The sequence below is a fragment of the Bos indicus genome, chromosome 11, assembly GCF_029378745.1.
Source record: "Bos indicus isolate NIAB-ARS_2022 breed Sahiwal x Tharparkar chromosome 11, NIAB-ARS_B.indTharparkar_mat_pri_1.0, whole genome shotgun sequence".
Classification (NCBI taxonomy): Eukaryota; Metazoa; Chordata; class Mammalia; order Artiodactyla; family Bovidae; genus Bos; species Bos indicus.
Genome location: NC_091770.1, coordinates 3,686,557 through 3,703,477, shown reverse-complemented (window position 1 = coordinate 3,703,477; position 16,921 = coordinate 3,686,557). Strand labels below are relative to the sequence as shown.

Here is a 16,921-nt window from a genome sequence, read left to right as displayed (position 1 = left end):
AGCCCCACCGGGTTTCCAGGCCTTTCTGGAAGTCAGAGCACAGACCGCTAGTCTCTACGCGCCTCCTCATCCGCACAGGTGGGGACAGCACAGCAGACCCGCTTCCCTGCGGCCACCTTCTGCCCACAGACTCCCCCAGCAAGATGGAGGGCCTGCGCAGGCTGAGGCTGCAGCCCCTCCGGAGCAGGGGGCACCTCTGCTCCCTGTGGGAAGAGTGCCTAGAAGCACAAGCTCTGCCACCAGGCACAACCCCAGACACACAGCTCCAGGTCCAGAAAGCCCTAGAACAAAAGACTGTCGGGTAAGTTTGTGGCGGCCACACTTGGCAACATGCCCAGATCTGAGAGCATGTCAAACTACTTATAATTTTTATTTATCCCATTTTGTATAAATATTCATAGTTTGCTAAGTCACTTCAGTCTTGTCCAACTCTTTTCAACCCCATGGTCTGTAGCCCACCAGGCTCCTCTGTCCATGGGGTTTTCCACGCAAGAATACTGGAGTGGGCTGCCATGACCTCCTCAGGGGGATCTTCCCGACCCAGAGATCAAACCCACATCTCTTACAGCTCCTGCATTGGCAGGCAGGTTCGCACTAGTGCCGGCTGGAAAACTCCCTAATTCATACTTTGCAATAAGGCAACGTTTGTTCAGCAGGTTGATTCCAGACCCCAGACTGCTAATGAATGTGAAACCATCCACGTGCACATCACACCCAGATGACCCTGTCACACGCCTGTGCACACACTGTACACTATACACCCATCACCTTTCTGAAGCACGGAGCCCGATGAATTCTAAAATATCTGGCCACAGGAGCCTCAGATAAACACCTCCAGGCCTGTACAAGAGGCTGCACTGTGAGAACAAGATGAGCGTCTCGTGAGAGGCCACTCCTCTACCAGAAGCCACGTGCAGCGGGACCCAGGGCGTGCTGCTCTCAGAAAGACACCAGCGGTGCTGCGGGGACACGGCACCACGGCAGATGGCACCACGCCTGCTTCTCAGGCCAGGAGGCCTCAGGCGAGACCATGCAGCTACTAGCAGAGGTGCCACTGGCAGAGGGCAGACTGCAGGCCCACAACACGCCTCAGTCCAGTCCAGTTCAGTCACTCAGTCGTGTCCGACTCTGCGACCCCATGAACCGCAGCACACCAGGCCTCCCTATCCATCACCGACTCCCGGAGTTCACCCAAACTCACGTCCATCGAGTCAGTGATGCCATCCAGCCATCTCATCCTCTGTCGTCCCCTTCTCCTCCTGCCCCCAATCCCTCCCAGCATCAGAGTCTTTTCAAATGAGTCAGCTCTTCACATCAGGTGGCCAAAGTACTGGAGTTTCAGCTTCAACATCAGTCCTTCCAATGAACACCCAGGACTGATCTCCTTTAGGATGGACTGGTTGGATCTCCTTGCAGTCCAAGGGACTCTCAAGAGTCTTCTCCAACACCACAGTTCAAAAACATCAATTCTTATGTACTCTGCTTTCTTTATATTCCAAACTCTCACATCCATACATGACCACTGGAAAAACCATAGCCTTGACTAGATAGATCTTTGTTGGCAAAGTAATGTCTCTGCTTTTTAATATGCTGTCTAGGTTGGTCATAACTTTCCTTCCAAGGAGTAAGCATCTTTTAATTTCATGGCTGCAATCACCATCTGCAGTGATTTTGGAGCCCCAAAAAATAATGTCAGCCACTGTTTCCACTGTTTCCCCATCTATTTGCCATGAAGTGATGGGACTGGATGCTATGATCTTAGTTTTCTGTGTAGAGAAGGACAAAACAGAAAAGACCCAAGCAAGTTTGGCCAAAACCATCAGGAGGAAGATGGCTGTCTTATGAGAGCAGACAAAAAATTAAAAAAAAAAAAAAAGACTCTAAGACTGAGCAGGCCCTGAGTTATGGAAACAGTGAATTAACCCAAATTCATAAAAATCGTAACTAATGAAGCGAGGTTGAACATGGACAAGATCACTGAATCCCACAGGCTGGAGAGTTCACGACTGAAACGTGGGGCACAAGCCAGAACTACAAACAGGCCAAACAGAATTACATCCCCAGGTGGGGGCTGAGCACCACAGGTCCTGGAGGGCGGCCAGAGTGGCCAGAGGCGCAGGTGCATCCTTGCCTGCGTCTGGCTGCAGGCTCCAGTCCTGGCTAGGCTAACAGCCAGTGTGGGGTGCTGGAGGGTCTCCCCATGCATGAAATGAGGGGGTTCAGTTCAGTTGCGTCCGACTCTGCGACCCCATTGGACTACAGCATGTCAGGCTCCCCTGTCCATCACCAACTCCAAAAGCATACTCAAACTCACATCTATAGAGTCAGTGATGCCATCCAACCATCTCATCCTCCGTCATCCCCTTCTCCTGTCTTCAATCAGGGTCTTTTAAAATGAGTCAGTTCTTCGTATCAGGTGGCCAAAGTACTGGAGTTTCAGCTTCAGCATCAGTCCTTCCAGTGAATATTCAGGACTGGTTTCCTTTAGGATGGACTGGTTGGATCTCCTTGCAGTCCAGGGACTCTCAAGAGTCTTCTCCAACACCACAGTTCAAAAGCATCAATTCTTTGGCGCTCAGCTTTCTTTATAGTCCAACTCTCACATCCATACATGACCACTGGAAAAACCATAGCCTTGACTAGACAGATCTTTGTTGGCAAAGTAATGTCTCTGCTTTTTAATATGCTGTCTAGGTTGGTCATAGCTTTTCTTCCAAGGAGCAAGCATCTTTTAATTTCATGGCTGCAGTTACCATCTGCAGTGATTTTGGAGCCCCCAAAAATAAAGTCTCTCACTGTTTCCATTGTTTCCCCATTTATCTGCCATGAAGTGATGGGACCAGATGCCATGACGTTAGTTTTCTGAATGTTGAGCTTTAAGCCAACTTTTTCACTCTCCTCTTTCACCTTCATCAAGAGGCTTTTTAGTTCCTCTTCACTTTCTGCCATAAAGGTGGTGTCATGTGCATATCTGAGGTTATTGATATTTCTCCTGGCAATCTTGATTCCAGCTTGTGCTTCTTCCAACCCAGCGTTTCTTATGATGTACTCTGCATAGAAGTTAAATAAGCAGGGTGACAATATACAGCCTTGATGTACTTCTTTCCTGATTTGGAAACAGCCTGTTGTTCCATGTCCAGTTCTAACTGTTGCTTCTTGACCTGCATACAGATTTCTCATGAGGGGGTAAGGCCTAATAATGTTTCCACTCTGTGCATGAGAACCAGTGTGGCCGCCCCAGGGGACACATCCCCTTGTCAAGGGTGAGTGAATGATGAGCTCTGAAATGGCCCTGGTACCCAGGGCTCAGACAGGGACTTGGAGCTCCACAAACAAATTCCTGAGAAAACATCTGACATATAAGGACTTCCCTTCAGGAGAAATGAGGAGATTGGAGCGGCAGTGTACCGGAAACACTGTTGAAAGAGAGGACACGGGTCCAGGCGGCCTCGCTGTGAACCTGTTTAAAGCCGCAGTGAGCCATGAAGTTAAGCACGTAGGGACTGTGCAGGCTGTTGCCGGGGACGACCTGCTCATAAGCCTGGTTACCACACGCCCGGGGGAAGACTCTGAGTCATGCTCATCAGCCCTCAGGCAGCCCCAACGTAAGCAGTTCACGGCAACTCTCAGCATCTCCTGGGGCCGGGGCACACGTCCAGGGATTCTCCCGTGTTCTTGGGGAGAAATCTGTCCTCACTCCTGGTTGAGACTTTAATTTGTTGCTGCTGTTTTATTATTACTATTGTGAACACCTCCCCCCACCACAGCGTGTACCTCGGCGGCTTGCCACAGAATGTCGACGTTCTTGTTCTTCCTGGCGTGCACGTTCTGACCCAGGAACCGCAGCAGCTCTGGCAGGCATGTCTGGCTCCGGGATCGAGGTAGACCTGGAAGAGGGAAGGGGTCGTGGAGCTGGGCCGCCCCAGGGGACAAAAGACAGCGGGTGAAATCTGCTGTGAGTGAAAAAAAAAAAACTTACAGTCCTCAGGCAGAACTTCCTTAAACTGCTCGAAGTAGGAATTTAACCGCACCAAGCTCTCCACGTTGATAACTTCTTGTAAAGATGTGTCGCCGAACCTTTGGAGTCACAAGGGGACACCATGAGTTTGCCAGCGTGACTTGCTTCTAGGACCAGGTGACCACATCACAGGCAACAGCGCCGATTCTCTCGGTCCTTACGTGTCTAAGCTTACGGTCATCTGTCCATGTTGGTGACAAGTCCAACATGTTTTGTCAGCACGAGGGATAACCTGGGACAGACATGCCTCAGAGGCAGCCAGGCCCTCAGGCAGCCCTGCCCTGGCCCCTGCTCCGCGAGGTGCTCCCATCCCCGAGGTGCCCAGAGCAGGACAGCAGCGGGGCTGTGGCTGGGGAGTCACGACAGTCCTGTCCTCGAGTCTGCCACTGAGGGACCATTCCCGACCGGCTGTTTCTGCTGGACAGTCCACCCTTCTCCACGCAGGCACCAGGCCCGCAGGGAGTGGGGAGGAAAGCCACCCATGAGGGAGCCGTGGGTGCTGTCAGACACGCAGCTCTGCAGTCCCAGGCCTGGACGCCCATCCCCTCCAGTACTTCCTGCCCAGGGACCTCCGTGCACATCTGCCTTGTCCCAGTCCTGGGTCATCTCATCCCGTGGGTCCACCACGGCCCGCCCACCCAGATGCCCACGATGGCCTTTCCTCCAGGCCCCGGCTCCCTTGGGGTCACCCTGGGACACGAGGGGGCTGTGCTGGTTTAGACCCTGCTCCCACCTCCCCCTGTGCATGCTATGTCCTCCCACCTGGCTTGGCCTCAACCCTTTGCAGAAACACCTCTTCTAGAAACAACTATCACTTCAGGAACAGTAACTGCAGACGCCAGCACGTTATCTCCTCCCTGCCGGGGGCCCCAACGCTGCCCACTCTTCCTGAGGTGGACGCCTCAGCGCTGCCCACACCTGCCAGGTCTCTGCTTCCTGGGCCGGTGTGCCCTCTGCCCCCAGCAGACCCTCCTTCTGGCTCCGGAATACCAGCCACTTGCCACCCACAGGGAGGCCTGGCTCTCGCACCCACCCTGCTGTGGACCACGTCTCAGCTCCCTTCGGGTCCTCCTGTCTGCACTGTCCTGGCCTGACCCAGCCTCTGGCCCGGACTCTTCTGAACAACCTCGTCACATCGGACCTCATGTCTTTCCAGCACATGGCCAGCAGGTAATCTCCTTCAAATGTGATCTGGCTCCTGACCTGTCCCACTAAAAGGTGTCTGACCGTGGAGGGAGGACCCCTTACCTGGGGGTCAGTGGACACTGACCACTGGGCTCAAGAGGCCCAAGAGGAATTATCGTCCTGGAGACCAGGCGTTCTTATCAGTAGGTGCTTTATGATAGCTCTTAATTCTAAACCATACCTATCGCAGGCATGTAATGATGGAACAGGAAGGTGTTCATGGATCAGTAGGTCAGCAGCAGCTACACACACAACCTCCCCCGCCATCACAGACGCACACGTGCCTGCACGCACGGGCACGCGCAACGCCTCCCCGCCAGGTGACCCTGAAGGAATTTTCAAGGCACAGGATTTAGGATCAAGGCGTGGCTCTCACCCCACCTGCCTTTGCTCAGGCTTCTTGGCCTGGGACTCCAGGTCTCTCCTCCACCTCCTTATATGAACAACTCCTACTTACTCTCCAACACCCACAAGTGCCTGGAAGCACTTCCAGGACGCGCTCTCATACCTCACAAGCGCCACCACTCCCTGCTACCAGCCCACCTCTAGCGGTCACAGACCACGTCTGGTTCATCTTTGTGTCCCAGCACCACCAAAGACAGGCCCAGGGTGAACGTGAAGACAGGGTGACAGGTCCACAGAGCCCTGAAGAGGACTGAGTACACGCTCTCTGCCAGCTCGAGCGCCCACGCCTGCACCCGGCCCGCACCTCTCGGCCAGCGTCTGCTGCTCGTTGATGCCCACGTTGAAGAGCACGGGCTGCACCCGCAGCAGCATCCCGCTCTGGATCTCCCGGGGCAGCGCATCAAACAGGGGGCCCGGCAGCGGGATCCGCACATTAAAGCCGTCCCTGCAACAGAGAGGAAGAGGGGCTGGGCCTGTGGCCGGGAGGCAGGAGGCGGGTGAGCAAGGAGAGGAAGGGCGGGCCAGGCTCGGTGACCTCCGAGCGGCTGGGCACCAGCCAGCCCGGGGCTGTGAAATGAGTGTCGCAGGCTGTGAGCAGCTGAGTGATACAGAAGAAAGCAAAAATGAAGAGCGTGTCACATGTGATGAACACAAATGAAAATACTGCGCTGGTTCTGAGAATCAGAAAACTCTGCCTACCGATTTCCTGTGATGACGGGCAGCATGTCAGTGGACGCGTTAGAAGTGGCCTGAGTGACTTTGAAGGTCACGTTCCTCAAGTCCATGATCCCAAGGCTCATGTCCTCCAGCATGGCCAGCTCCTCCCCTGGAGGCCAGAAAGGGAGGGGGCTGTCAGGCAGAGGGGCCCTGCGCTCAGGCCAGCCACGCAAGGCAGGCGACGGGCTCAGGGTGCTGAGACGCGGGGGGAGGGTAGGGGAGCTGGAGGAGGTTTCCTGAGTGCCTTCCAACTTCTCCGTGAGCACACCCCACTATGCGAGTCCCATGGCCACATTACGAAGGGCAGCTGGCACAACTCTGTATTCTTGGCCCTCTCCTGGTGAAGGAAGCAGGGACAGGGACGCCTATGTGGGGAACTTCAGGAACAAAAGCCATCTCTTTGGATGTTTTAATCTTTCCACATTCTTTAGATTTTCTATCTAAAGGATTTCTTTAGGTATTTCTTCAATGTCTTACAACTCCAAAGATAAACAGATACATTAATAAAAAAATTTACCTACTTTTACCACCTAAGAAGAAATAAACAGAAAATGAAGGTAAGGAGAAGAAATGCCTTTATAAGACAATTTGGAAATATCAGAATTTTTAAAGTGTTCCTATCTGTTGACCCACCAACTTTCCTTCCAAATGATTCAGTGGGTGCAAAAATGGGCCAAAAGTACACAAAAATATGCAAAGATGTTTTAACAGGAACAATTCTCAAACAGCCCAAGTGTTCCACAGGAAGCTATTCTTTAAAAATTGTCATCTATCCTCAACTAGAAAAACCTTCAAGATGTGTAACAAAGGCACCACAGGGGGCTGTGTGTGTGTGTGTGTGTGTGTGTGTGTGTGTGTGTGGTGTGTGTGTGTGTGTGGTGTGTGTGTGTGTGTGTGTGTGTGTGGTGTGTGTGTGTGTGTGTGTGTGTGGTGTGTGTGTGTGTGTGTGTGTGTGTGTGTGTGTGTGTGTGGTGTGTGTGTGTGTGGGGTGTGTGTGTGTGTGTGGTGTGTGTGTGTGTGTGTGTGTGTGTGTGTGTGTGTGTGTGTGGTGTGTGTGTGTGTGGGGTGTGTGTGTGTGTGTGGTGTGTGTGTGTGGGTGTGTGTGTGTGTGTGTGTGTGTGTGTGTGTGTGTGGTGTGTGTGTGTGTGGGGTGTGTGTGTGTGTGTGTGTGTGTACAACTATACAGGGCTGTTTTTAGTTCTCTGTTATACACTTGGGAGCTTTTTGGATACACTTTACTCAGCACGCACTACCCGCGCTTCAGAAAGCCACTGAGGGGCCAGGAGGGGCCCCACAGCAGGCCCCCGCCCCGGCTCACCGTAGGTGCTAAGCAGGCTCTCGAACTGCGCCAGCAGCCCGATGGTGTAGAGCTGCCGCAGGAAGCCGTCGTCGTGCAGGCAGTTCCTCAGCTTGATGATGAAGCCGCAGATGAGCGCCGTCAGCTGCGGGGACAAGACACCGCCTCGCCTCGCTCCTGGCCCAGCCGCGTCCTGCGCCCGCACCGCTCTGCCCGCAGCAGCCCCACGCCCTTGGGGCCTGGGGCCAGGAACACGGAGGCCATGGGGGACAAAGGCTGCAGGGAAGGCGCTCCAGGCTTGCTGCTTCTAGAGGTCAGTCTAGTTTTGATTCAGCTCCTGACCCGACCTTGGGGTTACTCCTGGGCCAGAACCTTCTGGAAGCCCAGAACAATTTCCCCTAGGTGCGGGAAAAGCCCTCTATGCCCACAGATCCAGTCCAGTGCTGAATGGAAACTGGGGTGCTCATGACAAGGCGCACAAGCAGAGAACAGGGCCCTCAAGAGTTTCCTGGGCAAGGGCTCTGGTCACACCCTGCCCTCGCAGGCATCCCAGGCCCCAAGGGGGACAGGAAGCACAGAAACCCGCCCAGCTGCTGCCACTGTTCCCGCTACTGACTACATCACTGGCATCTGTAAACTAGGGTGCTCATTTAAGCTCTGCCTCCTCTGCAGGGAAATCACCAGAACAGAGTGGTGCCTGAGCAGGTGTAACACCTGCTGTTTTACAAACAGGTTGTGCGTCTTCTTTGCAGGGAGAAACAAAGGTGACCCCATGCCTGTGCGACCCCAGGCCCCTTGGGGCAGGTTTGGGGGAGCAGGGGCGGCGGCCCCTGAGCACCCATGAGCCTCCAGCTCCCCCTCCCCCGCCCTCCACACCCACATCCGGGCCGCAGGCCGCACGGGCAAAGCCACACGCAGGAGAGCACGGCCCTGCTGGCTTCCTCCAGGGCGCAAGAGGGCCAGGCCGGCAGGCCAGGCCCAGGTCTGGGCTCGCTCGTGGCACATACCGTCTGGCAGAAGACCACGTCGCGGCGGTACTGCAGGCTCAGGAAGCTGGCGATGGTGGGCGCGCTGTCCTGCATGAGCAGGAAGACCATCGCTTTCTTGGCCTTGTCGCTCATCATGGCCACGCAGTCGGTGAGGGTCGTCAGCAGCGGGTACAGGGCCTCGCTCCACTCACCTGGCACGAGGGAGGGGCGCCTGAGAAGGCAGCGTGCGGGAGGCCCCAGCCCAGCCCTGCCGCCCTGTCCAGTCCGCCCCACTCCAGGAGGCCCGCAGCTGGCGCCCAGTGCAGCCTGTCTCTGCCCTTCTAGCCTGAGGCGTCTCCAGGGGGCCTGCCCGCCCACTCTCCCGACCCGCTGGGGACTCTGCACCAAACACTCCTGACTGTCCCCTCCCTGGACGATGGCAGAAAGGCTCCAAGAGCGTGTGGCGTCTGCTGAGGCCGGTCCCTCTCAGGGCCCCCGGGAGACCTGTCACCTGGCTTCTCTTGACCCAGGCAGCAGGGCAGGGAGCCCTGTGCTTCTGCAGCAAGGCAGCCACCCGCACTGAGCCTCTGCTCAGCGGGCTCAGGCCCTCGGCCAGTGTCTGGGGACAGAGCCTTCCCCAAGGCAGCCCACATTCTCAGCCCCCTGTGTCCCTGCCCCGATCCTCACCTTCCTGCCATCTATTCCTAGCGTACTGGGGTTTTTTTTCTTTTTCTTTTTTTGGAATATAAGGAAACTTTGACCCTGTACCAAAACAATTTTTAAAAAATAGATGCTCGGGGAAAATGAACAGAGTGAAAGGTATTTTTGGCCTTGGCTCTTTTTGTCTTTTCTATCTAGAAGACGTTCAGCAGATAGGTGCTGGCTCATTACCGCTGGGGAAGCCCCCCCAGCATCCAGCGTGCGGCCCAGGCAGGGCACCCTCCTGGGAAGGGGTGTGGGTCACTGGGTGCCCATGGCTATCATCCTACTCGGGACAGGCCTCATGAGCAGGGCAGCTACCAGGATGCTCAACTCTGTCTCAGATAAACAGCATCTAAACAAGAGAAAAGGGGGCACAGCTCTGCCCTGTGTGTGCATCACACTCTGTTGAGAAACAAATTTAGAGAAACGCCTAAAACCTACAAAAGGACTTCCCTGTATGGTCGACACAGATTTGCAAGTCTACACAGCAACTCAGAATTTGGAAACGATCTAAGTGTGCACGAGTCTACACAGCAGTTCAGAATTTGGAAACGATCTAAGTGTGCACGCAAGGCACACTGCACATGCGTGAGGATTTCCATCTGTCACGGAAACAGGCGGCTGAAATGCAGCAAGTCTACAGCAGGAAGGCCTCAGGAAGGAGACCACAGTGACGAGGAGCCCTGGATGGAGGAGTGGGAAGCGTGAGTCCCGGGCCCGGCTGCTGCCGAGCGGTGGTGGGGACGCTGGGGCAGGCCCCCACCACTGAGCCACGGGGCCTTCGCACCAAAATGGGACGGCTGCAGTAAATGACACCCACGTCTCTTCCTTCCTCTAAAATTCTCCAAGGCCATGCTTTTGTTTCTTTGAATAACTCTGTTGAATCCAGGTCAATTATACTCAACAACTATCAAAAAAGGCCAATTTTAGCATTAAGTTTTAACAGTCAAGTCCTGTGGGGAGAGGCAGGTAGGCATTCAGACCATCCTTCACCTAAGAAGTAAATGCTCTGAGAGCAAATGCTGCCAACTTTGCTTGACTTTTCCACTTAATGTGAATATATATGTGTAATATGCAAATTTACGATCATTTTAACCTGAAAATGAGCAGAATATATAAGTGGTCTTATTTGACTGAACAAGCTGTCTGCATATAATTTTTTTACTTTGCCTTACTTATGTTTAAACAAAATTCATATAAGAATGGCTCAGTTTTGCTACATTAGAGGGGAAAAAACACTGGAAAAAACTGTAGTGTTGGAAGAATGGTTTAAAAAAAATAGAAAGCACTCAGAATTTGTCAAAGAGAAGAGGCGTAGCCCTGAACAGGAGACGAGCCTGACATCGCCCAGAGACAGGCTCAGCGTGTCTGGGTGGCTCCAGGGCTCGTGTAGAGTGTCGACCAGCCCTTAGTGAATACTTGTGAGACCTCACTTTACCTGTTTTCTCATCTGATCCACAAAGAAGGGGTGACTAATACGGGTAAGGAAACAGCCTCACAGAGGCTAAGTCTTTTCCCAGACACACAGAAAAGAACTGCCGTCTGTCTACACGTCTGACTATGTAAGTGCGCAGCGGCTGGGGACAAGACTGTGGGTCAACATGAAGACAGAGCAAAATTTAAAACTTCTAAACAAAATGAACTTCAGGGGCAATAATGAGATTTCCTCTGGAATTAACCAGATTTAAGGAATTAACCTGAATTAAGTATCTGGGATGTTAGGGCTGGTGAAGGGGTTTACTCGGCCTCCTTCATCGAGAAAGCCTGGCCATGAAAAAAAACCAGCAGTGACGAAGCAGCACCCTCTGTGGGACAAGCTCCTGTCTCCCTGCTCACCCGCAACACCCACTGAGGGGCCAGCCCAGGACCACGCGGCTTCAGACAGCTGTGCTTTTGTGTGTTCTCATTAACAGGGGCCGGAAGGGAGGAAGTAGGGAGATACGAGGATGTGCGTGTTCTAACTCGGACTCAACACAGCTCTGTGAGGAAAGCTGAGGGAACTCTTGGCAGGGAACCATCTGCGTTCATCTGACGTCAACTGTGGGCAGGCCACCTGAGTGTCAGGGAGGTGGTGGAGCTGACAGGAGACGAGGAGAGCGTACAAGCCAGGCTGTTTGCTGCCTGGGAAGCACAGGACCGCCCGTCAGCTCCGCAAACTGCAGGATGTGCAGAGCTGAGGGAGCCCGAGCTGCTCCAGGGCCACCACCACCTCCCCTGGTCTTAATTTCTGGGGACCGTCACTGCCACAGAGCCTGGGGAGACAGCGCAGCGTGAGGCACCAACCTGCCATGCAGGTGAGCTCAGCGGGGCTGCGAGTCTGGGGACCGGCTGGGGAGGAGGCGCCGAGGTAACTGCCCAAGCAGCTGCCAGGCCTTGGAGAGCCCAGGGGACTGGTGCTGAGACCTGCTCATGGCCAGACTAAACTTGGGGCAGGGCAGGGGGAGAGAAACAGGGGCTGAAGCAGGCTGGTGGGCCTGTTACAAGGTGCCCGATCGGACTGCCCGCTGAGGCACCAACAGCACCCGGGGCGCTGGGGGAACGGCCGTGAGCAGAGCTGAGTGCCCGGTGCCCTGGGAGTGAGAGGATGCTCTGAGCGCACGGGAACAGGGTGGTGAAGCTCATGGTCCTGGCTGGCTGCGCTTGGGTAGGCAGCATGTGTCTCGCTCTGTGCGCCTGCGCAGTCAGGGGCAGGGAAGCAAAACAAAACAAACATCGTATCTGGGGGTCTCATGCTCGCTCTGGGAGAACCACAAGCCACGTTCAGGAAACGCAATATGAACTAGAGCAGGGGTCGGCACGTTTTCTCTCTAAAGCACTACACTCCGTGTTTCAGGCTCTAAAGGCCCTGGGGTCTCTGTTGCCACTGCTGAATTCTGGAATTGCCCCCGGGCAGCCACGGAACTGTGTGAACGAACAGGTGTGACTCACTTCAGGACAATGGTATCTAGGTGAACGGGATTCCCTCAGAGCTGTGGCTGGCCGACCCCTGAACTAGAGTCATAAACACCGATTCCTCCATGCAGATGAAGCAGAAAGGACTCCATTTCTAGCACTAACTCCACCTGAGGCCCCCGCAGGGTCTGACGGGAAGTCTGAGGCCGCAGCCAGACTCAGAACAGAGGATGCTGCGAGATGCGAGGTCACAGCACCTGGGCAGCTACGCCTCATCTGCCTCCCTGCCTTCATGGGATGCTTGCAGAATCGGGTGGAATCACAGGAAGAATCATTTATAAACATGAACTTGTCTTAACCAGGCCCCCGACTCCAGGACCCCCAGAGACGGAGACACAAGCCGTCTGAACGGCTGCAGGATGCCACAGTGCCCAGCCCGCCTGGCCCCTCGGCATACCCAAGGGCAGCTGCTAGATCCCGCACAACGAAGAAACCCCTCGAGGATCCTCCCAACTCTGGGAGCACACGGTAATCTGACAGTGGAGCTACACACACGACCTGGATATTAAAAAGAGGTCTGCGGAGCCTTGAACGGAAACCACGTACCTGGGCTGGACTCTTCAGGAGGGGGGCTGCAATCTGCACAGAAATGGAGGTGACATGGATGATTAAGGCACGCACACAGTTCAAACACCAACAACTCAACGCTTAGAGCAACTGCGGCAGCAGCTGGCAGTAAGCTGGCTCAACTGAGCGGAGAAGAGGCCAGGGGCCTGCCCGCCTCTTCCCGAGGGGTCCCATGGAGGTGGTGGGGCTGCTGGGAGCGCACCGCCCAACACACCAGCGTCAGCACTCATGTTGCTGACACTTCAACATGACACGCTCTTCCGGAAGAGCAGGTTAACGTGTCACAGTGCGATAACGCCCCCACGTCCATCGCATGGCATGTGCCGGAGCCCATGCTGACCCACGACATCTGGAAGCAGACGTGCAGTGAGAGACACTGACCAGTAAATAAGCGTCCAGTTCAGAGCCCACTGCCCTGATGGGCCGCGGAGCCTGGGCTAGAGGTCAACTGCTGAGATCCAAAAGGTTGGGGTCCGGTCAGAAAACCCATATACCAAACACGTCCACGCCAATCTTTACCACGTAAGCCAAATACAAAACCTTTATGATTGAGGGAGGGCTACTACTGGAACGCCCCCTTGGGTCCCTTAAAGATACCGTTTAACTTGATTTCACCCTCACTGAGTAGCATCGGGAAGTACTCACTTGAATTTCACTTTTCCCTTAAAAACTCTAAAATTTTCCTGGTTAACTGTGTGTGCCACTTATTAAGAAACAAGTTTGAAAGGGATTGTTTGGGGGTAAAAGCTTATTTTACGTCTGAACTTTTGGTTTCCAACAATGTTTTCAGATCCTTAAATAGGCAGTTTCAGATCCCCAAGAACAGACAGAGCCAGCTGGATGGAGACTTGACACCCTGGACTTTGCAGGAGGGCGGTGGCCAGGATCTTCCCTCTAATTGTATTTGGCCATGACTTCTTAAACTGGCCAGCAGGACAGAAAACAGACCAACGTTCAAGACCTGTGTGTGGTGAAGACTTCAGTGTCATCACCAGAGCTCAAACCTCCCGAGGCCATCTGCTTCCTAAGGAGGGAAGCCACCATGGGGTCTGTGACACAGAACATCTATCTGGTTAAAACCTGAAGTGCCTCAGACCTGGGAAGAATACCAACTCCTGCCTCCCCAGAACCTCTGAGATCCCGAATCTCCATGAGGAGAAGGGTCTAGAGGCCTGCTTCCATGATCCGCACTGATCCCAAGCAGCTGGGCTGGGACTACGCCTAAGAAGAGGTCAGGGGCTAAACCTGCTGGGCAAATTCATCTTCAGTAACAGGGAGAGGGAGGGATCTCCTCTGGTGGCCTTAGGGCACTGAGTCCCTTGAGATTTGTTGACCACAGTGGACTGCTCCACACACAGGCAGCATGTAATCTCAAGGGCACACGACCTGGGGTGTGACCCGTGGACCTCAGGTTAACAGAAAGCAGGTCCGAGGTTGGAATAACTCTCTGGGGACGAGGAGAGCAGGAGTGTGTGTGCATGGAATGTCGTGGAAGTCAGCAGATCCTGGCAGGTTGGGGGGGAGGGGTGAAGATGGGTCACTTGGGGAGACAACCAGGAGGAACAGGCCCATGAGCCCCTGTGGCTCCTGCCAGTGGGGACTGGCCAGTGGGTCCTGCTGAGCCCTGGCCCCAGGGGAACCCCGCCCACCAGGCAAGGTCGAGGCAGGGCAACTTCCTGATGAAAGATGAAAACCAAGGACCCAGCACGGGGTGGAGAACTGAATGAAAAGGGATAATAAAGTCTTTCCAAGAAGCAGGAGTTGTTGTTCACAGGTAATAAATAAACGTGTGAACCCAACCTGCTCGTTAGGCCGAAAGGACCACCCTGGGAACTTGGAAGGGCATCAGGAAGCATGACAGAGCCCAGCTCTGGCCCCTGAGGACAAGAGACAGAGTAAGACAAACGTCTCAGTCTGGTTCCCCTGATCCGCCGCTGCACACGGGGGTCTGAATGGCTTCCTGGCTATGCTTAGGATCACGGGCGGGTACTTTGGAGGCACATGGTTTCATATGTTTCTCTGAATGCTGATCAGCAGAGTCAGACTCTCAGACACTTCCTACTCCTGTGAGCACAACAGAGCTGATCTGTCGGGCACACACAGGTACCAGCCACGCCCTAGATATCATAAATAAATGCTCATTTAAATCACTTCAAAACTGCACTAAAATGTGTGTTTGAACATTACGAGATGTGCCTAGAAAAAGAGGACATTTAATAAGTTATGAGCATAACAGTATACCTCATTAAACAAACTACCTCCTGCATTTTTTTAAAACTCCTATCAATAACTTTTATCTCCAGAAATATGTTTAAATTGCAAGCAGGACAATATTAAAGAGACATGAGCAATGAACTTTCAAAAGATTGTTAAAAGCAACACAATTTACGGTAAAAAATGAGAACACGAACGACGACAAAACAGCTCCATGAACTAAACACAGGTCTGGGGAACTGAAAGTCAAACCCTCAGAGATGGAGTGTGGAGGACGCAGACACTGTGGAGACACACGCTCGTGAGAGGAGCGGCCTGGGGACAGACTGCAGGAGGGCTGGTGCGGAGGGCATCTGACACACCAAGCCACTCCAACAGGAGCCTGACTGTCTTGAAGGAACGCTGCCCAGTGTGGAAACAAGTCCTGCTGCAGGAGGCCCGTCAGCGCCTCGCTTCTACCGCGTGATGCTCCCAAAGGGGAGCGAGCAGGCGGCAGCGGCCGGTCTCAGCTGCCTGGCCCACGGCCCCACCAGCTCTTAGGAAAGGCCGGAGCTTTAGGGACCAAGCACCTCCGTATTCAGAAAGCACGGTACCCCCAGCTTTAGGAGCCAGCAGAATGGAGTGCCTGGTTAGGCTCCGTCTCCACAGACGGTGGGCTCTTTATGCAGCAGGCTGCTCCAGGCCACTGTCCTGCCATCCACGGAGAGACCCACCTGGAGGTGGCGCTGAACAGATAAACCCCGCTGGGCCCCCAGGTGTGGCAGAGGGGCGCACCCCGAGTTACCAGCACCGGCCAGGGCAGCAGGCTGCAGCTGTAAAAGGGCTCCCAGCCCACGACCACCAGCCTCTACAGACAAGTGCTGGCCTGCCACCAGCTTGCTCTTCCCTGCATGCTACGCCTGCTCCTTCACCCCTGATGCAACAGGCAATCTCACCAGAAAGGTGTCTACCATTCCGCCTCCTTCAGGTTCCCAGGTGGGTGGACAAACCACAGATGCTTAGGAACCCGACCCTCCAGACACAGCAGGGGGACCTGGGAGGGCTGAGGGCCAACAAGCCATGAAGACGCGGAGAGCCCCCGGCCCCCACCTGCTGCTCCGGGCACTGTGACACCCCCTTCTACTGAGAGGCCTCCCTGCAGTCTGCGTGGGGTCATGGAGTTAGAGACACATGGACAGACAGACAGTATGCGTGGGACCCGGGCTGCATACGCACGTGTGGGTGTGGTCGGGTGAGGGCAGCATGCAGCGGAGGGGCATGGCGAGGAGGGGGCATCGCAGAGGACGTCCTCCGGTCGGATCCAGTAGGCCTGGCTGCCCTGGTTACCTTTCCGGCTGGAGCCGCTGCCGGCGCCCAGGAGGCCATCTTCGCAGCCCTCGCCCTGCAGGCGCTCGCGCTGCAGCAGCTTGTCCACCCGCTGGATGATGCACTCCAGGCTCTTGTCCACATTCAGCCACACCTTCTCCTTCCAGAGCAAGGGCACGGGGTCAGTGCCTCGGGTGGGACAGAACACAAGCCAGACACCCCCGGACTTGGACCCCCACCTGGGCCCCATGCTCCCTAAAGCCCTCAATTTAGAAACAGCGAGATAATTCACAGCTCCTTATCACAGGTGCATTTGCTTTTCCAAAGACAAATCAATGTCCTGTTTTGTGAAGAGTCTGCCGGTTACTATCCCAGAGGCCAGGGCAGGCAGAAGGGACAGTCTCATCCCCTCCTCCGTCCACTGCAGACCTCACATGACCGTCACAGGAGACCAAGGTTTTCTGAGGGGGAGCTGCTGATGACTTGGGTTGGGGAGGGGGTGGCTCCAGAAACACAGGCAGAATTCAGGACACTGGGGTGGGGCTGCAGGAGCCCAGTGCCTCTGAAGAGCACACCCAACAAGCGACAGAG

The 16,921-nt window shown here is 54.7% G+C and overlaps 1 protein-coding gene across 21 annotated transcripts in view; it reads right to left on the bottom strand.

The window, feature by feature from the left end:
- The window catches only part of INPP4A (inositol polyphosphate-4-phosphatase type I A), a 119,053-nt gene that overhangs the window by 11,466 nt on the left and 90,666 nt on the right, over positions 1-16,921 (bottom strand). For 12 of the 21 annotated variants that reach the window (XM_070798258.1, XM_070798260.1, XM_070798261.1 and 9 more), the window contains 8 exons: positions 16,241-16,490; positions 12,791-12,823; positions 8,630-8,802; positions 7,644-7,767; positions 6,308-6,434; positions 5,913-6,053; positions 3,980-4,077; positions 3,775-3,887 (listed from right to left, as the gene is read on the bottom strand). In XM_070798258.1, coding sequence (XP_070654359.1) covers positions 3,775-3,887; positions 3,980-4,077; positions 5,913-6,053; positions 6,308-6,434; positions 7,644-7,767; positions 8,630-8,802; positions 12,791-12,823; positions 16,241-16,490 — 1,059 coding nt within the window. The remainder of the gene's footprint in view (positions 1-3,774; positions 3,888-3,979; positions 4,078-5,912; positions 6,054-6,307; positions 6,435-7,643; positions 7,768-8,629; positions 8,803-12,790; positions 12,824-16,240; positions 16,491-16,921) is intronic. The other 9 variants (XM_070798268.1, XM_070798267.1, XM_070798271.1 and 6 more) reach the window with 3 other exon arrangements.